Source organism: Dendrobates tinctorius, unplaced genomic scaffold, assembly GCF_039654945.1.
Source record: "Dendrobates tinctorius isolate UK_male_01 unplaced genomic scaffold, ASM3965494v1 ptg000043l, whole genome shotgun sequence".
NCBI classification, from domain to species: Eukaryota; Metazoa; Chordata; class Amphibia; order Anura; family Dendrobatidae; genus Dendrobates; species Dendrobates tinctorius.
Genome location: NW_027361711.1, coordinates 28,586,042 through 28,613,592, shown reverse-complemented (window position 1 = coordinate 28,613,592; position 27,551 = coordinate 28,586,042). Strand labels below are relative to the sequence as shown.

At 42.9% G+C, this 27,551-nt stretch overlaps 1 protein-coding gene across 1 annotated transcript in view; it reads left to right on the top strand.

Moving 5' to 3' along the window:
• STK32A (serine/threonine kinase 32A) overlaps positions 1-27,145 on the top strand; it is a 449,372-nt gene extending 422,227 nt beyond the window's left edge. Inside the window, exons 9-13 of the mRNA XM_073575249.1 lie at positions 1,197-1,313; positions 10,071-10,196; positions 15,772-15,900; positions 19,800-19,864; positions 24,358-27,145. Coding sequence (XP_073431350.1) covers positions 1,197-1,313; positions 10,071-10,196; positions 15,772-15,900; positions 19,800-19,864; positions 24,358-24,442 — 522 coding nt within the window. The 3' untranslated portion in view covers positions 24,443-27,145. The remainder of the gene's footprint in view (positions 1-1,196; positions 1,314-10,070; positions 10,197-15,771; positions 15,901-19,799; positions 19,865-24,357) is intronic.
• Positions 27,146-27,551: the final 406 nt, after the last annotated feature.

Here is a 27,551-nt window from a genome sequence, read left to right as displayed (position 1 = left end):
CTTAGTAGCAGTCATATCATCTACTGCACGGTGGACCCCGAGCGGCGAACGCACTTTATTATTATTTTTATTTAGTGCGTTCCGCCGTTCCTAACACCTAGTGGTCAAAAGACTCCATGTACTAAAATTTGTATATTATATGCATTAAATAGATGCAGAACTAATGAACTGGGAATAAAAATACACCGAAAACACTAGAAAACCATAGATTTTGCAAAGTGCTGATACACATTAAAATGATGGCACAGCCATTATAAAATATTACAGCTCATATCGACACTATTGTACATGTGTAGTACGTGTGTTGACTGGGGGGTGGTCCTTTTAGGGCCCCGAGACAGACTGACGACAGATGCAGAAACACGTTCAATCAGGTCCAACTTTATTGGGTGTCCTCTTGACATCCACAGCAAACACCACAGCTTCTGCTCCTAGGCCCAGGTACCTGTCACTTCCTCCTACTCCTGTTTGGCGAAGACCCATGGGTTCTTCTACCGTGGCTGCCGTTAGGCACATGGCCACAGCGTTTACCCCGAGTCTGCCCGCTGCGACACTTACTGCTCCTTCAGTGTCCAGCCGTCCGGTACCCCAGGGCTCCTTTAGTCAGCAGCTTTCCTCTCAGGGCCACCCTTCGCTCCAAGTATTCGCCTCTATCCTCTGTCTTTCCTGAGCTCTTCTTCCCTTCATCTTCTCCTGAGCTCTTCTCTCTTCTGTCTCCTCCTGGGTGTCTGCCCTGCCTCTGGGACTCTCTTTCCTTTTTTTTCCTTATTCTGGAAATCCCATTGCCAGTCCCATAACTCCGCCCACCATGACTCTGCGGTTTGCGAGCCTTAAAAGCTGCTGTTAAGCCCCTTTCTCACTACCCATGTCTCCATCTAGTGGCCAAAACCCGGTACTACACCGTCTTTTCCAATTCCAGCTGTTGTCCCACACATATACATTCAAGTCAGAATAAAGCATTGTACACATCACCTTTTACATTTTCCTTCTTCATCAGACAGATCCACATGTCAGTCCACCCTCCTACACATGTACAATATAATATTTTATCCCACTTTGAGTGGATAGGATTCTGCATCATGTCCACTCACAATATTGCATATTGATAAACCTAAAACCATGATATATCATATACTTCAGGTATAATAATATTAGATTATAAGAACTATAATTGTGTTTACTTTTTTCCCCCCCAGAGACCTTTTCACATTCACTCAAGTAGTGCAGCAACAGATATAGTCCATGTGTTTCATACAGCGACTGTTACTTATCCTCCTGCTTGGTCTGAAGAGACGGTGTCAATACTGCACAAGGTAAGATATTGCCAAGTCTAATCTATCACCAAGGCCAATAATTCACTCAAATGTGAGATATAATACAACCTCTTCGTCTCCTTCAAATTCTTACTTCATTGTTAGGAAGTATGCCAGAAGAGCCTACAAGATCAATCTTAAAAGGTTCCCTTTTGAGTTTGAAGCGAAGTATTCCATTATTTAAGGAGATTACAAGGCTTTTCTTTACCCTGGGTTATTTTCATACGTTTTCCTGCCCTATTTGTGCAACACTGTGCTCCAACCACGGTAGATGAAAATAAGTCATGATGACCTTAGCTATTTATGGAGGTAAAGCATTTTCATCATTGTTATAAAAAGCATTCTTTATCAGTCGTAGTGAAACTCTAGAATGCATGACAAAAAGGTTACATTCACAGAACCAAATACAGAGCTGCATGGCCACAATTAGTTATTTTCTTCTTTTCTGATCCAGAGAGTCACTGTTATGTACAGCATTGAGCAGATGTGAAATGTAGCCCATATGGGTAGCACTGGGTAGGGAAATTTATGGAGAATCAGAGCACTAAGAATCATAGAATGGTAGAGTTGTAAGGGACCTCCTGGGTCATCTGGTCCAACCCCCTGCTCAAAGCAGGATTCACTAAATCATCCCAGACAGATGTCTGTCCAGCCTCTGTTTGAAGACTTCCATGGAAGGAGAGCTCACCACCTCTCGTGGCAGCCTGTTCCACTCATTGAACACCCTAACTATCAAAAAGTTTTTTCTAATATCTAAACTGTGTCTCCTCCCATTCAGTTTCATCCCATTGCTTCTAGTCTTTCCTTGTGCAAATGAGAATAAATAAGATCCTTCTACAATGTGACAGCCCTTGAGATATTTGTAGAAAGCTATTAAGTCTCCTCTCAGTCTTCTTTTTTGCAAGCTAAACATTCCCAAATCCTGTAACCGCTCCTCATAAGACTTGTGTCATGATCCAGTCCATAGTTTGCTTTCTGCTGTCTTCTCTTTGGACAGGTCACGCGGGGGTTAATCCCCTCTGCATTGTTCTGGAGCTGGCTGGGCTATTTCAGTCCTCTGCAGTCTGCAGGCCAGCATCAGCTATACTGCAAGCTTCCAAGCTAGTGCCTCTGACCTGTATTCCTTTAGTGTTCCTACTGCCCTGGTTACCTGGACTTGTGTATGACTCGGCTTGATCTCTGGACTCTGCTTCTGGTTTTTCCGTTTCTGATACCACGCTTTTCGACTGGATTTTGACCCTCTGGCTTGTACCCTGACTACGGCTTACGTCTTACGTTTCTGATGCCACGTTCCTGGTAGGTCCTGACTTCTTGCTCGTCCCTGACTACGCACTTGCTGTCTCCCTTGGTACTTCTGCTCCTGACAGTTGCTGACTTCGGCTACTGAACTGAATATTCAATACTCATATTCAGTTTATGATCTATTAGTATACCCAAGTCTTTTTCACATGTGCTGTTGCTTAGGCCTATTCCTCCCTTTCTGTATGTTTTTTTTGCATTTTTATAGCCCAAATGTAGTACTTTGTATTTTTTCCTGTTAAAAACCACTCTGTTAGTTGCTGCCCACTGCTCCAGTTTATTTATATCTTTTTGAATCCTCTCTCTATCTTCTCTACTATTAGCTTTCCCTCCTAGCTTTGTGTCATCAGTAAACTTAATCCGTGTACCCTCAATTCCTTCATCTAAATCATTGATAAAGATGTTGAACAATACAGGGCCCAGGACAGAACCCTGTGGTATCCCACTTCAGACATTCTTCCAACTGGATGTGCAGCCATTTATGACCACTCTTTGCTGAAATTCGACTTCTAGCTGTGAACTTGAAGCCGCATTTACATAAAGCGCTAAAGTTTATTTTCTTAGTCATCCCAAATGTATTTGTGCCAAGCAATCCATGCTTTATATTATCTCTTACTACTCTGACCAGCACTTCAATTGGTTTTGTAACTGTGTAAGACAGTTAAGGAGGACTCTAACCGCCCTCTTGCTAGTTAGGTTGTTAATGTTGGACATATTTCCTCTATTGTTTTGTATTTTTCTCTGCACTGTGAGTCTCTATATGCCATTGTATTTTATTGCCAGGCCTCAGCACTGCCAGAAGAAGGTGATGACCTGTGAGATTTGGGTGTTTCCAGCTCTTTCTGTCACGGGGTTACAGCGACAGTGTAGAGCAAGAATACCACAGGATTTGATTGCTTCCACTCCGGGGCTGAGAAGCATTTCTTCTTCATTTTAAATGTGTTTATTTCTTCTGGCAGAACAGGGGTTAATCGGTCATGTTGGAAATCCCTGTGCTCACAGCTGAGCTTGGTTAGCCACTCCTTTTCCCTTTATATTCTGGGCTCTGATACAAGTCCTTGTCAGAGCTAGCATTTGCTGCATGGCTAACGGAGGGAAAGAACTTGGTATGAGAAGGAGAGTTGAAGGCATTATTAGTGACTGTTGCTTGTTTTGTACATGTGGTAATTTCTTATCCTTCTCTACTTTGGTTTATTCCCCTACCTTCACACCCCGGTGCATTGCTCTGTTATATGTGAGTGAATATTTTGTGTGTCTGGAGTTTTCTGTTAACCATTGTTTGTGTTGCCTTGTTTGTTGGGTTTGTGTACTACAGTGCACTGTAGCGCCCCCTCTTCCCTGGTTGGGGAAGAGAACAGACGGAGGGCTAACTTAGGAGATAAGGCAGGGGTGGAGGCCCTGGCTTCTTCGCCATCTGATGTATCCTGGGGAGCAGGGTGAGCTAGGGCACCCCTAGTGCTAGGGACCGGACAAGAGTCCCTGGTCCCGGGTCACCCGACAACTGTGTCGTGACACTTTCATGGAATTATGCTCAGTGTACTTATCTATGTTTAATTGCCATTTAATTCCTGTGTCATGCTAATGTTTAGAGGTCAAAAGTCAATGACAGACACGAGTTTCAAGCCACTCAGTTTCCGTTGCAGAGAATATGTAGAATGAAGCAGAGTTACTGAAATTGTGTTGAAAGCATGTGAATTTGGAAAATCTAGGATAGTGCCAGTGACTCAGGCTACAGAGGGGAGATTGTCCCTGTGACTGTCCTAGGTGACTGCCCTGATAGAGAGTGTTGCATCAGTGAGAGTTGATCACTTTCCACACCAGGGGTCACTGTACTGGAGTCATAGTTGGCAGCTAGAAGACAAATGGTGGTGGTCTTGAACAGGAGAGCCAAATGATCACTGTGATGTTGGTAGTAGACAGAAACACAAGCGAGAACTACAGTTACTTACGAATGTGTTAAGGTACTGTCACACTTAATGATGTACCAGTGATCCCGACCAGCGATATGACGCGGTCAGGATCGCTGGTACATCGCTAAGTGGTCGCTAGTGAGCTGCCACACAGGCAGATCTCACCAGCGACATCGCAGAGGTCGGGAGTCGTTACTTACCTGTCAGACGAGGCGATCCTGATGTCCTCCTGCCCGCGTCCATGCGTCGCTCGTCTCCACAGCAGGAAGCGCAGCAGTAAGCAGACGACGAGAAACGGTCCAGGACGTTCTCGCGCAATCAGCGATAACCAGCAGGGGAGCTGTCGGAGGTAAGTATCAGACATAGCGATATTGCTAGCAATATCGCTATAACGTCACAAAAACCAGTGACGTTATAGCGATATTGCTAGCGATATCGCTTAGTGTGACAGTACCTTTACGCTAACCTGGGAGATCTGGGAGTGGAAGATCACTGTGTATTGTGAATCGCAGATCTTCCATTTAGCCTGTGTATTTGGATCCCATATTAAATGAATTTGGTTTCCTCTTACCTATTGTTAGTTACTGCTTTTGCATGATAGAGGTTTTCTCTCAGCCTTGTTTTGTCTTGGTGTCTGGTTTACCTTTCAAATTTTCCCATGCCTCATGGGTTGTGTGAGGGGGCAGATTACGGTTTTTACAGAAGAATAGTTAGGTCGGAGACTGGGGCCTCTCTACCTTCAAAAGTATCCCTTGGGACAGGTATAGTTAGGGTCCCATCTCCAGGTACAGTTTGAGGCCCCTCTTCCTTACTGAAGACCTTCTCAGCATGACAACTACCTTGAGACTGAGTGACATGTGGGCGAGAGCATAGTCAAACTGTCGAGTATTGGCAGCATAGCGAGAGAGCCTGAGTTGTGTGAAACCTCCAGAGAAGTAACTGGTATGAGTGTGTGCTCTCCATGAGAGACAGCGGTGATGACAGATTGTGGCAGAGTACAAAAGTTGGTGCACACCTAGGCACACCAGAGAAGTGACAAATTTGTGTTGTTCTGAAATGCTGTCAAGTGTGAGGACATGAAGCATAAATGGAAAGAAAGAATACTGAATAGAGTGCCCCAGTAAAGTGCCAATGTGAGAGCCACAGAGGAACTGGGGAAGTGGCCTGGAGTGTGAGACTGATTGACAAGTTTAATGTCTGTAAGTGAAAGACTGTGACTGAGAATGTATATTATTTGATAAACAGACCACAGTCCTGGCATCCCACTTTTTTTTGGCTTGACCCATAGCTGTCAAGATAAAGTATGAAGAATATAACTGTACATCAAATAATATAATCCACAATATACTCTTTTGACATTTTCCACTTACATGCTAACAGCAGAATCAGCTGGAACATTTTGCCTTACATTCATTAAAGAGAACCTGTCAGCAGGATTGGGCTCAGTAACCTACAGACAGTGTCAGGTCGGCGCCATTATACTGATTATAATGATACCTTGGTTGATGAAATTCATCTTGTGGTTGTTGTTTAACCTTTATTTTCAGTTTTGAGTTAATGATATGCTCGTGCTCTGGGACGGACTGTGGGGGGTCTTCATGTGGTGCTCTGATTAGGTATTCATAATGAAGACAGCTGACAGGTCACTGATCCCTCACTGACCCTGCCCCCTAGTTTACATAATGAATATTAAATATATTGTAAAAAAAAAAATCACCTGCTCTGCATCATGATCGCATGTGTAATGTGTATTAAATTGTTTTATTTGATGTTATAAGTAAATTCATTAAAAAAAGCCTCCAAGATACCAACGTCGCCTGTGCAGTAGCTATCTGTGAACGCCGATAGATGCTACTGCGCAAGCAGTAGCGGCGCTGCCGCGCCCGAGGGGCTGTGGGATACTCGGTACCGAGCCCGTTAACTTCAATGGGAGATCTCACAGCGGCGGTGACCCGGTCCGTGGTCCCAGGCGGTCATGTAAAAGGGGTAGAGTTGAATAGGAATAAAGTTTACGTAGTGATTCGTGACGCCAGTTGGAGTGTTCAACTGTAGTATAGCCGGCACTGCAGATGATCCCTGGGGCAGTAGATGGTGATGGCAGTGCAGATATTAAAACCCTCTCCAACCAGGGCAGGACCCCCAGAGATTGTGATGCAAGTAGAAGGCATGAAGTTATAAGGCAGGAGACAAGGAAAGTCACTTTATCATTTACTGTAGTTCAGGTGCAGTTCAGAGGAGATATTACAACTCTCACCAGGTTATAGTCTGCTCTGGAGAATGGGAGTTATCTTTCCTTGCTGTGTAACCACCTGCTATTCTAATCCCTTCTGGGACCAAGGCTTTCTGGAGTTTAGAACTTCCCAGTATTGCCTCTACTCACTGTATTTCACCTTCAGCAACTTGCAGTCTGAATCCTTTGTGACGAAGCTCAAGTTCCCACTTGCACTGTCCTTAACTGATTCCAGGTTATTGCAATATTTCTGAGGGAAAACACTTTTCTGCTGGTTGTGTAATCCCACGCAGTCTCTCAGCTTACCACCCAGCTCTGAAAGCATGGATGATCTAGGGGCTTGTTCCCTGTTTCTTAACTCTCACTCTTGGATCAGCCACATGTCATCATGGCGTCCAGGCGTACTTCCTCCTTCTTCACACTGGGAACAACAAGTCGGCCCCTCCCCCTCCCAATTAGGGTATGTCTGCAAAGCTCTCAGCTTCAGACAAATGAGGGAATGAGGCAAATTGTGTGTGTGTCTAGCAAGGTAAGCATAGCTCCCATTGCTCACAAAACACATACAGAACAGTACATATTTAACCCTTTTGTGGCGATAAAGACGTAGGGCGCCACAGTGCCATCTTGCTAGAGTAAAAAAAAAATTTGTCTCCACTATGATGGAGCCGGCCGCTCCTGCGCAATAGTATCTATCGGCGATCTGATAGATCATTCTGGACATGGAGATATGCTTGTGTATTTTGGGCAGCACAGTAACTGAGGCAGTCAAACAATGCCCAGCGTTAATGCACTGGACCTCTTCATCAAAATATTAGAGTTGGCATAAATGGTCATAATTCAGTAGGTAATTTGTAGTAAAGCACGTTTTTTTGTCCTCTGGCTTTTCTCGAACAAATTGCTGCAATTTTTCACTGCATGCTTTGTCCACGCAGTAATTACAAGGCGATGCAAGAAAAACAGTAACTTCTTTTTTCTGCTCATGGAACAACTCTGTAGGTAGGTCATTTTAGTATTTCATAAATAGACCACATATTTTTCTTAGCAATAGTTCAGGTAATGTCAACTATATTAGGCCAACATGGCTCTAAATCGCTGGCGTTCTACAGCATACTGTTACACAAGGAGAAATACGAGATTCTGCTCTATGCATAGGGGTTATTTAGGTTTCGCATGAACTTCTTCTTTATTCTGGACTTTACTCCTGACATAGAACAATTAGTAGAAGAGATTCTTATTCTTGGCTATGTATTTTGTAAGCACTGAAGGATCTGGCTTGTGCCGTTTTCCATCCAGTGAGCGTTTTCCTTCTGTCATCCCAGCCGCAGTCATACTGACCTGCCATTGTTAAGTTTACAGCAATTTTCATTTAATGTTTCCAGCTCCTTATTCTCCCAGTCATTTTCCTTATGGCTTTTGCTGTATCTTTTCCTCTGCTGTGTAATTCACATAATCACAAAACAGATTATTTCCTACAATTACCTGGGGAGCCCGGAACATTTACTTGTCCCAACTGCCTGTCTATGTATCATTCACATCAAAGCCGTACAATCTACCTTGTCATAGACTGAAAACACCTTTGTTCCCTGCACGTAAACAAGTAAAGCCACAGTATAGATTATTGGTAAAGAAAACAGCATGTGGTTAGATTGATTTTTTTATTCACTTAGATTTCTAAAAACTAAAATGTAAAAAAAAACGTACAGTGTAGTCACCATGTTTTCTTTGGTATTAAAGAATTGTGTGGAGGTGCAGCACTGAAACAAACCGACTCCTGAGCAATCGGCAAAAATGGATGAATCCTTTTAGATGGAACATGTGCATGAATCTAAGAACTCATTTACATCCATATTACTGGATGGCTCAATAAAGCCTTAGAATCAATACAGCACCATAGGAAACACCGATAGACCTCTATGGGACCTAACTATACTTTTGTACTGTAAGTCTCAGGATCAGGCTCCATAGTTTACTGCCAAGTAGCTATTACCTGGCTGTGTCAGGCATTGCACATATTGAGATGTTCTCCCCTAAAAACAGTGCTTTTAGTTAAGAATACCTTCATACATACTACATTCAGTGGATCATGCTAAGTATTGCATAAAACCATTGTTATGCCTATATGAGCAATCTGAGCCCTCAGGAATCACAGTATAGGTACTTATGCACTGTGCATGCAGGGATGCATTTGCCTTAAAGTAAACCTGTTATCAGGATTTTGCTAAGTAAACTGCAGACAGTGTCAGGTTGGCGCTATTACACTGATTAAAATGATTCCTGTGTTGAAGAAATCCGTCTTGTGGTTGTTTAATCTTTGCATTTTTGAGTTAGAGATACTTCAGGGGCAGGACTGTGGGAGGTGTTTTTTGTGTGCTCTGGCTTCATTGTCATCCTTATGGGCTTAAATGACATGTCACTGAACCTTCAGTCACCTGCCTCTTACTTTAAATACTGTGCCTGCACATTTAATACTGTGATATTAAAAAAAATTATCTCCAACAAAATGGCACCTGCCGTGGCGCATGCGCAGCAGCATCTATAGGCAAGTGATGCTCTCAATCTGTGCATGGGTCTCCCACTCTGTTCCAAGGACCAGTGCGGGAGCATTGTTGTGGTCAGTGGTGACGATTTCCTCTTGTGTGTGCTCCTGCACTGGTCCTCAGAACACAGTGGGTGGCGCATGTGGATACTGAGAGCATCATGTGCCTATAGAAGCTACTGCTCATGCGCCACCACCACCATTTTGTTGGAGCTACATTTTTGTTTATACCACAGTATTAAATGTGCAGGTGCAGTATTTAAAGTAGGAGACGGGTCACTGAAGGTTCAGTAACCTGTCATTTAAGCCCATAAAGATGAAAATGGGGCCAGAGCACCAAAAAAAGAACCGCCCACAGGTCGCTCTGAAACACAACCATCTCATTAACTCAAAACTGTAAACAAGTATTAAACAACCACGAGATGGATTTCTTCAACCCAGGTATCCTTTTAATCAGTATAACGGCGCTGAACTGACAGTGCCTATAGTTTACTTAACAAAATCCTAATGACCAGTTCGCTTTAACCAAGTTTTCTGTAGTTTCTCTTAGAGGGTGTAGGGCAGACTAGGTATGGGCAGTATTATTTGGTGGTTATTTTTATCAGAAATTCTCTACTTATCAGTTTACTCTGGTTCATGACTGCATCTAACTCCATTGGTGAGAGATCCAAAGATACCATCTTCTGCTCTGCAGACAGTCGTTGGAGAAGTGATCACACATGATTATGTTACTAGTTGCAACTCTACAGAAATCCTATTAATATATGTTTTATATATTGCAGTTGTTAGACAGAAATCCAGAGGAACGCTTTTCATGCCTCACTGACATACAGAACTTTCCTAGTTTACCAGATATTAACTGGGATGCAGTACTGCAGAAAAAAATGATTCCAGAATTTATACCTACGGTAAGGCCAGAGTTTACAGTTGTGGTAAAAGTGCTACTATGGCAATATTCCTGATCAAAGCTGTTAAAATTGCTTCTTTATGGTTTCAGTATTTTATCAATGCTCAGACGTACATAACTTCTTACAACATACTGTAGAATATGAAACAACAAAAATGAAGAGAGCACTACTCATCACCAAGCTATCACATACCATAATTAACAACTTAGGAAGAAAGGAAGTATGAAAACAATGGAGATACTTTTATGCCTTGTTTGGATACTTCCTTTCTTCCTTTTCAGTTGATACTGTGGAATATAATATCATATGATTTTGGACTTGACTATTACAGTTGTGGCCAAAAGTATTGACACCCCTATTATTATCTTCATTTAATTTGTCTTAAATGAAAAAACACAAAAAGAATTGTCCTAAAGCCAAATTGGATATAATTCCACACCAAACATAAAAAAGAGGGTGGACAAAAGTATTGGCACTGTTCGAAAAATCATGTGATGCTTCTCTAATTTGTGTAATTAACAGCACCTGTAACTTACCTGTGGCACCTAACAGGTGTTGGCAATAACTAAATCACACTTGCAGCCAGTTGACATGGATTAAAGTTGACTCAACCTCTGTCCTGTGTCCTTGTGTGTACCACATTGAGCATGGAGAAAAGAAAGAAGACCAAAGAACTGTCTGAGGACTTGAGAAACCAAATTGTGAGGAAGCATGAGCAATCTCAAGGCTACAAGTCCATCTCCAAAGACCAGAATGTTCCTGTGTCTACCGTGCACAGTGTCATCAAGAAGTTTAAAGCCCATGGCACTGTGGCTAACCTCCCTAGATGTGGATGGAAAAGAAAAATTGACAAGAGATTTCAACGCAAGATTGTGCGGATGTTGGATAAAGAACCTCGACTAACATCCAAACAAGTTCAAGCTGCCCTGCAGTCCGAGGGTACAACAGTGTCAACCCGTACTATCCGTCGGTGTCTGAATGAAAAGGGACTATATGGTAGGAGACCCAGGAAGACCCCACTTCTTACCCCGAGACATAAAAAAGCCAGGCTGGAGTTTGCCAAAACTTACCTGAAAAAGCCTAAAACGTTTTGGAAGAATGTTCTCTGGTCAAATGAGACAAAAGTAGAGCTTTTTGGGCAAAGGCATCAACATAGAGTTTACAGGAGAAAAAAGAGGCATTCAAAGAAAAGAACACGGTCCCTACAGTCAAACATGGCGGAGGTTCCATGATGTTTTGGGGTTGCTTTGCTGACTCTGGCACTGGACTGCTTGACCGTGTGCATGGCATTATGAAGTCTAAAGACTACCAGAGATCTAAAAATGGCAGTTTGGAGAAGGTACCCTTCAAATATCAGGGACCTGGAGCAGTTTGCCAAAGAAGAATGGTCTAAAATTCCAGCAGAGCATTGTAAGAAACTCATTGATGGTTACCGGAAGCGGTTGGTCACAGTTATTTTGGCTAAATGTTGTGCAACCAAGTATTAGGCTGAGGGTGCCAATACTTTTGTCTGGCCCATTTTTGGAGTTTTGTGTGAAATGATCAATGTTTTCCTTTTTTGCTTCATTCTCTTTTGTGTTTTTTCATTTAAAGGTTGTGTAACCAAGTATTAGGCTGAGGGTGCCAATACTTTTGTGTGGCCCATTTTTGGAGTTTTGTGTGAAATAATCAATGTTTTGCTTTTTGCTTCATTTTTTTGTGTGTTTTTTCATTTAAGACAAATTAAATGAAGATAATAATACCAAAGAATTTGTGTTTGCAATCATTTTCAGGAAGAAACTGAGTATTATCTGACAGAATTGCAGGGGTGTCAATACTTTTGGCCACAACTGTATCTATTTTAGTGTCTTCATGTTCATATTAGTTTATTGTTGTTACATTTCATTGTTGTACAGTGATTTATACTGTGAGTCAGTGACTGGTGTTACATGTGAGGCTCGATGTGTGTTCCCCCCAGGATGCGCACAGAGGCGTATTGAGGCCATGAGAGTGCATTGCAGTCACAGGCGTAGTTGTGGTTGTAATGCAGACTAAAGTGAGTATAGGTCTTGGACTTGCTGGTTGTCCAAGACAGATTTACAGAAAACCTGCTCTGGGCTTTTGTGTTTTGAAACGGACTACAAGATGGTAGGGTTGCAGTCTGTTTCATTTCCGGCCCTGGTTTTCCATTTGGCTGAAGGCCAAAGGTTACTTATTAAAGAACCCTGCAGTAAAGGGTTTGGGTGTGTCACGTTTAGAGTCAGTGTCAGTCTGGTGTTGGCAGGAGTACAGAGCAGGAGGCTCTGCAGAGCTCCACCTGTGTGAGGCACCGCAGGCCAGCAGAGCCAAACAGCCAAGGCAGCTGAAATGCCTGGCACCCACAGCGTACACAGCGGAGCAGTCGCCCACGGCAAAAGGTCAGAGGTGGACTGGCGTGTTTATTGACTGTAAACTGGAGGATATGGTTCCCCGCTGCGATCCGGAGGATATCGTGTACTGTGTAATGAGTAGAACATTAACACGGTGGTGCAGTCACCCATGGCAATGGGTCTCAAGAGGACTTGAGTGTGTAGTGAATGTAATCCAGAGGATATGTTTCCCAGCTATCATCCAAAGGATATCATGTGCTGTGTTTTTTTTTAATTGAACATTAAAGAGACATTTTTGCTTTGAACTTTGCTGGGTCACTGCCTCATCACTGCACAGGGTGCTACCGCTGCACTACAATACACATCTTCTGGGTTGTCATGGTTTTATTTTTTTCAATTTTGGAGTTATATGGTGTTTAATAAAATTTATTACCCTGTACCTCTGGGTCTGCACCTTTTTCTATATTGTTTTTTCCTTTCTCTGATCATTAGTGGTTCTTTACAGTGATATCACCCTAGTTGTTGTTACATTTGGCTGTGCATCTATATTCTATTATCACTACAGAAATAAACAACCACAGCGTGTAAAAGTCTTTTTATTTTTTGCACAAAATTAAATACTTCAGGACCGCTCATAGACTTTGAATTGTCCGGGTGGTTCATGTCCCACTCTGTAGTGATGTTCTAAAACATCACTGCATAGTAAAGCAGCTGCATGTAATCATGCAGCCGCAGGAGCAGGGAGTCAGCTGTTAAACACATTTTGGCTCCTGATAGAAAAGGCTGAGATGGTTTATTATTGTCTCTGCCTTCTATGTACACGGCACTGAAGAAGCGCTGTGCATATGTAACAAGGCGACACGGGGTGGTAGTCATGGGCGAGTCTACTAAATCACAGTCAGTGAGCACCCCGGCACCTTGCACATGAAATGACAGGTGAAGTCCCAATCCTGCGGAATAGTCAGTTACCTTCAGCACATAGTCACTCAGGTTGCAAGGTTCCAGGGGACGAAGTCTCAGGAAAACTTTACTGAACACAGTGCAAACAAGACAATGCTTCCTGCTCTGTCCCTGTAACTTTAGAAGGCAGTGCAACACCAGCTCCTGTCCTGGTCCCGAACCTCGTATTTCTCCTGGGGCAGATCCTGCTGAGCCAGTGTCCGTCCACGATGCCCGTCAAGCTAGGGAAGCTTTCATCCCCCCCGACCGGGGAATCCTCTGTCCTCACTACGGTGAATGTCCTGCCCTGGGCAAGCCTGCCCGGCTTTGCACGTCCCCCTTTTAACTCCGTCCAACAGTATAACTCATTCTATCCCTAAGCTAAATATATACAACTACATTAACATTTAGAATACAACATATGACAATGACATCACTACATGACATAACAGTATAAAACATTGGTGAACCATCAGGGTACTGCATGTGACACATGTGCTCAGGGTATAGGAGAGAGAAAGCAACTGAGGATCCCCACCACCTCCTTACACATACAGTAATCGGAAATGCTAACGGCGCCTCCTGCTCCAGACATAGTGGTCATGTGATTGCTGGAAGGAGTATGAGCTGCTTGATCCTAGGAGACCCAGTCCACTCTGCAATGCAGCCAGAAGGCTACATTTCCACTGTAATTATGACTAATCCACCAGCCCCAATTACAAGGGAAATCAATTTTAAAAAAAGATTTTAAATGATGAAAAGTCCCTCTAAGGTCTTTTATGACTTTATGGAGGGTACATTATTCAAACACTGGATTCTAACTCTTCAAGAATACATTAACTATCAAACCCATTATTTTAGATAGTTTATGCATAGAATGCAATAGAGTAAAGGCTGCTCATTAACATACAGGCCTGAATTCTTGAAGACTGGCAGCTTTTCTCACCAAATCAAGATGAGGAAATGGTTGCACTCAATTGCATTAAGGCTAGTTTCACACTAGTGTTTGGAGGAGCTGCGGAGGGATGCGGACTTCCTCTGTGAAACTCCGTCCACGGCCACACCTCCTCCGATCAGCTCCGCCTCTGTCGGCATGCGGCCTGCATACCCAATCTTTAGCATTAGGTACGCAGGCCGTGCCGATGTATTCGGAGGCATCCGCATACATCGGCACGGCCTGTGTACCTAATGCTAAAGATAGGGTATGCAGGCCGCATGCTGACGGAGGCAGAGCTGACCGGAGGAGGTGCGGCCGTGGGCGGGGCTTCATGAAGGAAGCCTGCATCCCTCTGCAGCTCCTCCATACGCTAGTGTGAAACTAGCCTCAGGCATGTTAATGTGAAATACATGAAGTCTTAATAGCATAATGGATTTTGAAGCTTAGGAAAAACACATGAGATGCTTAGCACAAAATTTGGCCAAAAAATCCACCAATGTCAAAGTAGTCTCATGGATCGGATGGTACCTGACCTATCTGCCCAGTGTCAACAATTACCTATGGCTAATCTCTTGGTAAAGCCTACATTTATGGGTTGGTTGGAACCTGATGTGATTAGATGTAAAAACCACAGCATTGTGAAGGGCGGAGTGCTCAGTCAGAAAGCTAGCATACAAATAACAGAAAACTGACCGTCACATTAAGAACTAATCTGAACAAGTGCTTACCAAAAAACAGCTTACATATCAAAACGAGGAAATGGTTGCACTTAATTGCAGTTAAGGCATGTCAATGTGAAAAACATGAAGTGTGAATAGCATAATGGTTTTTGAAATTTAGGAAAAATACAGATGCTTAGCGCAAAATTTGGCCAAAAAATGTGAGCCCATTACTTGTGTGATGATGATTGACTGCTGGCTACCCGCTGCCTAATTGACTGTCAATCAACATGACACCAGAAGTCCCGCCCTGTCAGCATGAATAAAAACTGCTGCTCTGTTGACAGTAGCTGAATCTCTGGCAGGAGCCGTCAACGACTGGTGCTAGGTACAACAGACAGGTAGCAGCCCCTACATGGCGGTTAAAGCTTAGGCACATTATTTTTAAGTCCCAGATATCCCCTTTAAGTTAGAATTCTTGAATATCTGCTTTCATGAATCGGGGACCTAGGTATGTAAAATTTAATATTATTCTAAATTATCAGAGATTTTTTCACCACTATAAGTTATGGCATACTAGTAGCTTATGCCACAATGGTGATCAGCATTGGTCTGACATCTGGTACTACCATTAATAGAATGAAGTATATTATTCCAAATTATTCATTGTCTTTTATCTGTTATATAATCAGAAAGGACGACTGAACTGTGATCCAACATTTGAACTTGAAGAGATGATACTAGAATCCAAGCCTTTGCACAAGAAAAAAAAAAGACTGGCCAAGAAAGTGAAGGACAATGGAAAAAGTCGTACAGCAACGGTAAGAGAAAAAATGTTTTCTTGAAATGTTGATCAGTCTAAAGGTGGCATGAGACCCTAATAACAAAATGTAGTTTTCTGAAACACGTATGAGCCATGATGCACCTTCATTACACGAGGGTGTTTTTGCCGGTTGGCTTTGCGATAACTGTACAAACAATTCTTACCACCGCTAATTACAGTTTGCAATAAATAACAGCAGCTTTTATTCTGCATGACTTTTTACAGATGCCTGATTCAGTTTGGCAGGAATATTAGGGGCTGGATTCCAATATGGAGACATTGATGGATGGGACAAGTAAATTGCATAGGGAACACTTGAAATCCTGAAGATAGATAGATAATCCACTTAACTTAAGAGCTTTTTAATTCTGTTCAATAAGCAAATCATTAATTACTTTGTAAATGATCAGCAAAAAAAAAAAACAATTCCACTTTATCATGTTATTATTAATTGAAAGTGGCTTTCCTTCACAACAGCTTATGAATTACATACCCTATTTTGTTAATGGTGAAGATTACAAGCTTACTGACTTGTCACTTTCCATTTCTTCATTCACTACCCATACACTCATATGACAGACTTTCTTTAGTATATCTGAGTGTGTCAATTCAGTTTTAATCTCATGGAGTGCATCGGTTTCCATCACTCTGACTGTGCATGTTATTTTTCTGGAAAAGAAAATAAAAGGACATTAACTGATAAATCTTTAAAGCACCACTCCAGTGTTTTTTTTAATTGCAGCGCTGGAGTGGTGTCATCTAAGATCCCTGACATTAGTGTTATACTTATCAGCCCCCGTCTAAATCTGTTATCGGCAGCGATTCAGTCGGTCTTCTGCAGGTTGTGAGCTGCCGGATCGCTCCAGTGTTTGTTAGGAGATCCAGAAGTACGTCAATTTACATCTATGAGAGCCAGAACAAGGCCAAAATGAGAACCTACATAGACTTGCACTGAGAACTTGTGATCATTACCTCTGGCTTCCGGTCTGTCGGAAGTTGTAGTCACAAAATGTTGGATCAAAACCAGAGTTGCCAGGAACAGCTGAGGAAAGCGGGTGGTAATTATAATATTAGGGGCAGGGAACATGGATAAGTGACACCATTCCAGTACTGCAATATAAAAATAACCTAGAGTGGTGCTTTAAAATGCTGTAAGATCTATTTTAAGTAAAAAAAAAAAAGAAAAACGTACAGCTATTTTTTTAGTGTGGCATATTCCTTTTGACAATTTATTATTTGACACTTTTTACAAATTGGTTTAGGATCTATTCACACTGTGTTTGCATTATACGAAGGAACAGTACATCTGGTGAATTTCCCTAGATTTACTTACTTCTGAGGAATGCTTCCAATGAATGGCAATCTAAAGCCAGTGGCATACTTGACACGTGCTATCATGTAAAAAAAAAGTGTGGTGAACTCTTTCACAGATTGTGTCTGTTTGAAATAGCTCTGTAAGCTGCATTATTCCATACAGCTTAGAGAATCAGTCACCCCATTTTTGCCCTATGAGATGCAGCCACCGCCATCAGGGGCTTATCTACGGCATTCTGTAATGCTGTAGATAAGCCCCTGATGTAGCCTGAAAGGCAAGAAAAGCGAGTTAGATCATACTCACCCGGGGGTCCGGTTCGATGGGTGTCGCGGTCCGGTCCGGCGCCTCCCATCTTCTAGCAATGACGTCCTCCTCCTTACTTCTGCCGCGGCTCTGGCGCAGGCGTATTTTATCTGCCCTGTTGAGGGCAGAGTAAAATACTGCAGTGTGCAGGCGCCGGACCTCTCCAACCTTTCCCGGCACACACAAATCAGATTACAAAAAGAGAATATACAGAGAATATACAGCAGGGTTTGTGTATATTACATAGGGTACAGAGCGGTGTGAATATGTGGATATATATATATATATATGTGGCGCCCCTGAGGCTCAGTCACCACAGAGGTACTGCACCTTCTCCTAAGGTGTAGTGCCCCACCACCTAGGTAGGTTGGGAACACCTTTCCTCGCTCCAACACCTGCATCCCACACACAGGATAGTTCAGCACTGACCACATTGCGGCTTCATGCTTAGAGGGTAGCAGAGCACCTTTCGTGGTTCCTTGCTTCGTAACACGAGATGTGCTGGGAGGTGGGTGGAGTTGAGATATATAAAAGGTTGTGAAGGTTTAGAATTACAGATCAGTCTGAGGGTCAGTCTGATGGGAGGTCAGGCGGGAGAAGGACAGTCAGTCAGGAGAGTCTGAGGACGGGTCTGAGAGGAAGGAGATCCCTAGAAGAGGGAGAGAGGAAGGAGTGCTGCAGCTGCCTCAGTGACCTGAGACAGCTGGCTCGGGAAAGGAACAGAAGGAGAAAGACGTAGAACTGCAACCTAAGCTTCCATAAGAGAGAGAAAGAACAGCGCGGAACGAAGGCGTAGGAGAACAGAGAGAAGTTGTGGGTTGGAAGGGGAACCCTGCCTATAGGTTCTCAGCGCAAGGCCGGGGCCCGGTCCCCGAGGTTGTATGGACACTTATGGTTCTGCAGCAGACACCGTTGGAGTAGTTGGCTGTAAATGCACTACTCCCATCCAAGACTTGGGGCACAACAGCAACTGAATAGAGAGCCAGGACTCCAGAGAAGGGAGTCCCCAAGAGAGGCTACAGCTGTCTGTCATACCAGTAGAGTTGTTAGGAACATCTGACAGGAGGAACTTCAGAGTACCACGGTACTGGAGCTCTTCACACTACAAGGCGCAATAGAGGAGTCGTTCAGGAGAGGTACATGTTGGCGGGGTGTTGGAGAGGAGAATCCTGACTTGCACGGGAGGTTGATTGAGTCTCTACCCCGAAGGACATGGCACGGAGGCAGGCACCAGTATGTACCATGAACTGTGAGTAAAGCTTTGGAACTACAAGCCCTGGTGTCTTCCATTCCTTGTGCGCCAACACCGTCAGCACTGCTACATCTGGGTACCAACATTCCTCACACCGCCTGCGCCTATACACTGCCCTGGGGTTACAGCTTCACCTGTGGGGAGCTACACCATCTATACTGCAACACACCATCAGCCCCAGAGGATCTGCACGCAGCGTTGGCTTAACATCTTGCTTGCCAAACACCACAGGTGGCGTCACAAACTATTCCACTTCATCACTACATCCCCCATTACTTGGGCGCCCAGGGCCACGGACCGGGTCACCGCCGCTGTGACACATCCCACTGTCACTGGCCCGGTACCGAGTACCCCACAGCCCTGGGAGGGCGACCCATATATATATATATATATATATATATACTGTATATATATATGGAAAAAAATAGGCAGCACTAAAATTAAATGTGAAAAAAGTGGATACTTTACTGATCCTCAGATGGCAACGTTTCAACGGTGACAAAGACGGGTCACCGTTGAAACGTTGCCATCTGAGGATCAGATGCCTATTTTTTTCCTTTTGTCATTTTGGCTGTTTGGACACTGCTGAATAGGTTTTGCACCTGCTGTATTATTTTGGTAGTGCTGCCCTTTTTTCTTGATTTATTTATATATATATATATAATTACACCCTCCTGTAGGCATATAGCTAAGAGGTAGAGCTGTGGCTACAGGGAGAGTTTGTGTGTGAGCTCTGCTGAATAGGACCCTGCCCATCCACACAGCAAGCGACGTCCACCTGTCAGATTCCTGCCAGAGATTATGTGACCAAGAGAGCAGCTCAGGTTATGGAAGGATTTGTAAAAGGAGATTATTTATTCAAATAAAATAAGAGACTTATAAAGTAGTGACCAACTCCCTTAAGTTGAAATTGGCTGCCTATCTATTTTGATATGTGTTTGCATGGAGAAGTCATTTTTAGCTTATTAAATGCTTTATTCTTTTCTTTATTGCTTTCCTGCCTGGATTGTACCTTGTAATATTGAAGAATGGCAATTTGCAAGAACACTTAGATACTGTGGAGAGAAATTTCATTGTTTTCAACAGAGAGAAGTAAGTATAGAATGATACCTGCAATAAATGATAGACTCGTTTTTTGCTTCCTTACCAGTGTAAATAATGAGCTATTTGCTTCTGTCTTTTTGTTCAGTTATCCATGTGTTTCCTTGTTTCATTATGTTACATGAAAATGTTCCTATATACTAAAGTATAAATAGACATGTGGGTCACTTTTAATATATGCATGAGATTGCTTACAGTGACTCTGTACCCTGGGAATGAAAAGTGACTTTACATTATACATTATCGTACCTGTGCCCTCCGGTTGCCTCCGCTGCTCAGATCAGTGTTCCTTTCCTCCGGCTTCTTAACCTCAACTCCCCTGGCTTTCCTGTGCGGTGGGATAGGTAAGCCACAGGAGACAAAATAAAGACTTGCTACTGTAGAAAGGAACTCTCATCTGAGCAGAACAGGCTGCAGGAGGCAAATTGGGGGTACAACATAGGATGAGTATGAAAAAGGATAAACCAGCTCACTCCAGCTAGGCATCCCTGGAGGCACCGATCTGCAAGGAACCACTTGTAGGAATGAAAAGAGGAGACGATCCAACTTCCAAGCTTACAAAACCAAAAAAAACAAGCTCTGTGAGGCTATGTGCACATGCTGCGGATTCACCCGTGGATTTGTATCTGCAGGTCCACAGGTAAAATGACCTGCGGTTTTACCTGCGGATTGGCCAGCTGTTTTCCCCTGCGCTTTGACAACTGGACAATGGAATAGGTGGCAAACCACAGCGGAATCCGCAGAAAGAATTGACATGTCATTTCTTTCTGCGGATTCAAAACCGCAGCTTTTCCGCAGTGGAAAAACCGCAGCATGTGCACAGCAGATTGTAAATCACATAGACTTACATTGTACTGTACACTGTCTGCAGAACTGCTGCGAATCCGCAGAGGCCAAATCTGCAGCAGATCCGCAGCGTGTGCACATAGCGTTAAAGAACGCAATGGATGTTCGAAACGCATAACTGTGTCTATACTCTTGATGGAATTTAATTTTTAATCCCATTAATTTTTGCCAGCGAGGAAGCTGGATCATCTCTTTTCAAAGGATGATTATACATGATGAATGTATGGTCACTTCACAGCCCCAGGCTGAAAAGATGTTTAAAGGGATGTTTGGTCTAAAACTACAAGTCTGGAGTCACAATGTGACTGTAGATTTGTGTATCTACACATGACATGCTGTTAGAATTCTCTGGTTCTGGGAGTGGCATTCATGTAACTAAAAGTATGCATATGCATACTCCCGGCCATAGTCCGACTAGATGAGCATGGTCTTGCTTAATTAATGAGTGTATTGAGCGAGATCGGAAGCAGTCTAGTTGGAATGTGGCTGGAAGTATGCAAAACGAGTACGTGTAGTCACATTGTAGCATGGCCCGTCTCACTTTACGTCTCGGTGCACTACATGAAAGTGTGGATCCTGGCTGGGCGTGTGGAGTTGTGCTGTGTAGGCATTTTACCTGTGCAGGCTGCATGTAGCCAGTGGGATGGGATGGCCAGGACCATGTTTTCCACAGTTCAATTAAGGAAACTATCGTTCAACCATAGAGTCTTTACGCAACGATAACTTGGCAAAAGATATATACATGTGATAGCAGGCACAAAGTCTTATGGTTGTTTCCTGTATGGTACATAGAATTTTCCCTCGCACAGTATCCTTCCTCTGTAGTTCTACTACAGGGTTCAGCAGCTTTTTTGTTTCATCCTACGTCACCATAACCCAGCCAGAAAACCAGATCCTGATCAGCAAATCCCTCTACCCACTCAAAGGCTCCACTTCCCATTTCTTCAACTACAGGCGCCCTGGATCTACTGCTCGGGATCCACACTAATCCCACAAACCCAGTCCTATTTAGACCCGTTACTTGCAGTATTGAAAACTCAGGGGTTCGTGACTCTGCTCCTATGGATGCACTCCATCAGAAGACCACTGTGACTGATCAGTTGCCTCTCCTTTAGGATCTTGCTATCCCTGCTCTTAAGTCTCCTTTTAACTATGGATGACCCAAATGGCACCACTGCTCACGTGCACTCCAAACTCCCACACTAATTCAGGAAGCAGTCACTTGCCCTAATACAAAACAGCTGACATGTCCCGGCTTTGATGCAGGCTCACCTCCGGAGCCCACATCAAAGTAGGGGTGCTGCCATCGGATGTACTATGCCGTCTAATGGCAGAATGGGGTTATATTTATTTATTACCATATCACAGTACACTACAACACAATTCACATGATACTATATACACAGATACATAGAAACACTGCAGCATAGTCTCCACCATCTTTATAACATGACCATCCATTCCCGGTGCTGTCACCAGAGAATCATCGCAGAGCACAGTGTGCGTATTGTGATGATTCACAACTCTGCAGTCACATGGAGTGACTGCAGTCTTGTAGTTTAAGACTGGACACATCCTCTTTAAGTCAACAGGATATGATCCCATTGACCATTGTATTAGTTTCCCATTTTCAGTTGCTTAAAGAACCTGCTGTCCTCATGGTTTCTAGATTAGTGTTCCAATTATAAATGAAGATCACACATTATTGATAATCCCTGTCCTTGATTCATGTCTTTATGTTTATTGTGTCATTATCATTACCCTCGTGCATAGCGACTTGACAATGTACTTGTACTTATCCCTTGTGCATCCAGCACTCTTCCATTGTGCAAACGCAGTGTACTCTCTGCATTAATAAAGAGTTGATGAAAAAGGAAATTAAATCTTTTCAATTTTGCTTTTTTATTACACATAATAAGGCTTTGATTAACTACATCCATTTCTTCATTCTTTTGTCAAGTGTGGTCAAAAGAACAAACTAAATTGTAGTGAGAGAACAAGGTAATAGAGGTTATCTGGCTTCATATAAAATGGGGGCAAGACTGCTTTTACTTTAAAATATTAAATCAAACAGTATTTTTCTACCAAAGTGTCTACCCATTATAAGATTTTACTCACTCAGCTGCAGTTTCAGGTAAGCACAGTAAGCGGTTCTCATAAAAATGTCCAGTCAGGTTTATTAATTCCATAAACCTGCTTAAGTTTAAGCAAACAAAAGATAGCCTTCTCCGGCACAAAGTGAAAACAAACAGTCCATATAGCACTGCGGGTCCACCAGCTTAGGTCAGTGTCTTAGCAAACACACTGGAAGCCTCCACACCTCCAGTCATAGACCATGTGGCAAACAATAGCCTCCATTATATTGGCTGTTAACCACACCCAGAGTGAGGTATGTGGGTAGCTAGACCCACCCATCTCTCACAGCTACCCGTAACCAAGTCCCAGGTGCAACAAATGAACCTCTCAGTGCTTACATGCACTGAAGAAAATACTTCAGGTTGCATCAAAGAGACAAGTCATCTCTGTGACACATACCTCCCATCGACTATGCGACCATTAGCCACCCTACATCATCTAGAACAGCCACTCTGTTGCTCTGTGTCAGTGTTGGTTGACTGGGCTACAGAGATGAAGTTTTGTTCACAGCACGTTACAGTCAATCACTAGGTTCAATAGTCATGGTGTTGTGTTGCAATCTTGTCAACAAACATTGGGGGAGAGCAGCAGATACCCTGTTTAACCCAAAAAAAGACCTACTCTGAAAATATGCACTAGCATGTTTTTCCCGAATTTTTGGAGTATGCTTGAAATACAAGCCCTGCTCCATAAAGAAGCCCTAGCTAGTCAGGGCCAGCATTGAGGAGAATTAAATTGGGCAATTTCCCTGGGTCTCCACTGTCTTAGGGCCCCCCAGAATTTCTGTTCAGAGGTTGACTGCTTAAGGATATTTGGTGACCTCATGATCATGTGACCATGATGTCGCCAAAGGTCCTTTAACAGTGAGAGTCTAGAGCAGGGGTGGGGAATCTTTTTTTCTGCCAAGGGCCATTTGGATATTTATACCATCCTTCGGGGACCGTACAGACTCCGCCCACAAAGTACATCCTGACTCTGGCACTGGTTACAGGATGTAATCTTTCATTGCATGCCCTTCAGTGTTCAGTAGTGAACACTGCGTGTGTGTGCTCACTGAGGAAGAAGAAATTGATGAGCTGGTGGCAATCAAAATATAACTCCCTGCCAAAGTACTGTGGTCCCTGAGAATCTGCCTGAGGGCCGTAAATGACCCTGGGGCCTGAGGTTTCCCACCACTGGTCTAGAGTAACTGAAGAGGAGACAGGCTGGTATGTACCATATATGCAGTGTGTGTATGTACAAATGTGTATGAGCAATGTGTGTTTGTGATGACATATTTGAATATTTGATTACATATATTTGAATAAATGTTGATTTTTTTTGTTCAAGAATAAATGTGGATTGTTGTTTATGGAAAAAAAAATAGGCATCCCTTGTAAATAAGCCCTAACCCATCTTTGGGAGCCAAAAATAAAATATGACCCCATCTTATTTTCAGAGAAACATTCTAGAGAACACTGGAGCAGCAAATGTATTTTTAATTTTGATGCATTTGTTTACAGAAGTAATCAAGACCTCAATGAAAACCAAGAAGATTTGTCTGAAGCTCAAACCAAAGACGAGGATGGAAGGAATAACAATCTATAGTTTCTCCGCTCCTCTACAGTAGTAGTACGGTCATAAATTTATCTAACAATTAAGAAATGGCACTTTCTGAATAGAAAGTTTCAGCAAACTTCGAACGGTCACTGTCATTTGTGGTCTATATTTTTTGCAGGCTATTAACTTAGGGGATAATCTGCTCATTAACATACTTTGACTTACAGCTAAACTTAAGTTACTTTCTTTGCAAGTGATTATGACCGAATAATGATGCGTTTTGCACTAAAATATTTTAGAATTTTTTAATGCGCTAGGAATCTTTTCTAGGCTATTTTTTAGTTGTTCTGTTTCTCTTTTTTTTAAAGAAGTAGCATATATTCTAATCTTGTTTTTTTAAGGTTCGAAATGCAAAACCAGTTATGTATATCAATGTGTTTTTGTTGAAGATGTTGATGAGCCACGCCATGTTAAAGAGAGTCTGTCAGCAGTCTGACCCTGCAAAACGGATCTGCCGGGATTGCGACACAAACCCGCAAATGTTTACAAGTGTTAGATTTTCTGTCGGTGGTCACATGTCACACAGGACTCACTTGCCATAGACTTCAATGCAAGTTGCATGCGACTTGTCTGTAATTTGCAAGTTGTAAGCCAAACCTCGAAAATAGTCGCATGACAGCAAGTTGCAGACAAGTTGCACAGATGTTTTTGGTTGCCCGTCTTGTCTGAGAATTATAGACCTACCCTAAATTCAGCATACACTGCTCCCATGAATTCCCACAAGGCGGTCCTTAATTTGAGATATTCTTCATGAGAATATACGGTGCATTCAGAACGTATTTAGACCTTACTTCAATTTTGTTCTATTATAGCTGTATTGTTAAATGTACTTTATGTTTCTTTTGCCTTTCTATACAGAGTTCCTCCACCTAATCACCACACTAAAACAGAGTAATAGAAATTTGTGCATATTTATTACAATAAAAAACTAAAACAGTTGCCGTATATATTTGAGTATAAACCGACCCTAGGCACCTAATTTCACCACAAAAAACTGGGAAAACATATTGACTTAAGTATAAGCCTGGTGTTCATGGCCTCTTCATCCCTATCCTGGTATGCATGGCCTCTTCATCCCTATCCTGGTATGCATGGCTCCTCATCCCTATCCTGGTATGCATGGCCCCTCATCCCTATCCTGGTATGCATGGCCTCCTCATCCCTATCCTGGTATGCATGGCCTCCTCATCCCTATCCTGGTATGCATGGCTCCTCATCCCTATCCTGGTATGCATGGCCTCCTCATCCCTATCCTGGTATGCATGGCCCCTCATCCCTATCCTGGTATGCATGGCCTCCTCATCCCTATCCTGGTATGCATGGCTCCTCATCCCTATCCTGATATGCATGGCTCCTCATCCCTATCCTGGTATGCATGGCTCCTCATCCCTATCCTGGTATGCATGGCCTCCTCATCCCTATCCTGGTATGCATGACCTCCATCAGAAAAACATTAAAAAAAAACATCCTACTTACCTACCCTGCACTCCCTTGCAGCATCTTGTTCCGATGCCAGCAGCTGATTTATACTTGGGAATTTTCACCTGTTCTCTATAGGTCCTCTTAAGCTCAGGTTGGAGAGAAAGCATGTAACATAGTGCTGTCACAGAAGAATGTGGAAAAAGTGAGGGGATCTGTGTACTTTCTGAATGCACTATGCGGTTTTGTATGTAAAACTTCTTTGTCCAAGTACTGAATTCCACTATAAATAACCATGGCAAAAGATGCCGACCTTGCAACATCTAGTGAAGTCGTATGATCATGCATACATGCACATTTAATGCATTAGATGCACTCACCCAAAAACATTGCAGCTATGTGATGGCAATATCACCAATAGATTTGACATTTTGTCATTTGGACTCTGAGTTTAGTTAAACAAAAATTAGTTTTTGAAAAAAAAACAGTATCCTTGAAAGCGCCTTTAAAATGACCCATACAGTAGGTCATCAACAATGAATAAGAGTTACGTGTTTACAAATGCTGTTATATGTTTTGACAGAAATTGACATGTTGCAAGCTCAGACTGATTAATCTCGAGTACAAAGCAGTAGGGATAAAGAACACACATACTATTAATTAGAGAACTGTATTCTACCGGCTATAGTAAGTTTGAGAAATCACTTAGAGGGAATCTGTCAGTAGGACCAACTATCCTAAGCCATCTATATGGGCATGTAGGTCAAAGGAAGCTGAATAACATGATACCTTGATATCTTCACTTTGATTTTGTATTCCTTAGAAATCCACGTTTCTCTTATATGTAAATGAGCTGTTAAGATCTATGGATACAGATCTACATGAGAATCTGCCTCCAGAGCTTATTTTAAATGAAAGGGAGTGTTAGCAGTGTGAGACATGTAATGACTGACACTTAGCTCTCATAATCACACTTAGCTCTGCACTTAGATTAGAGCTAACACGGCCATTATTTGGTTCACACCGGTAATGCCTACTTTAATTTAAAATAAGCTCTGGAAGCAGATTCTCATGCAGATCTATGTCGGGTCAATAGATCATATCTAATTAACATATAAGAAAAACATGGATTTCTCTAGAATAAGACATCAGATGGGAGTTATGATGGTATCATTTTATTCAGCTTCCTATGACCTGCTTGCCTATGTAGAAGGCATAGAAGAGTTGATCCTACTGACAGATTCCCATTAAAGGGATTCTGTCACCTCATTTTTGCCCCATAAGCTGCGGCCACAGCCATCAGGGGCTTATCTACAACATTCTATAATGCTGTAGATAAGCCCCCGATGTAACCTGAAAGATAAGAAAAACAAGTTATATTATACTCACCAGGGGCGGGTGCGGTGGGTGTCGCGTTCCGGTCCGGCGCCTCCCATCTTCATACAATGCCATCCTCCTTCTTACTACTGCCGCGGCTCCAGCGCAGGTGTACTTTCTCTGCCCTATTGAGGGCAGAGTAATGTATTGCAGTGCGCAGGTGCCGGGAAAGGTCAGAGAGGTCCGGCGCCTGCACACTGCAGTATTTTACTCTGCCCTCAATAGGGAAGAGAAAGTACGCCTGTGCCGGAGCCGCAGCAGAAGTAAGAAGGAGGACGGGATCGTGTGAAGATGGGAGGTG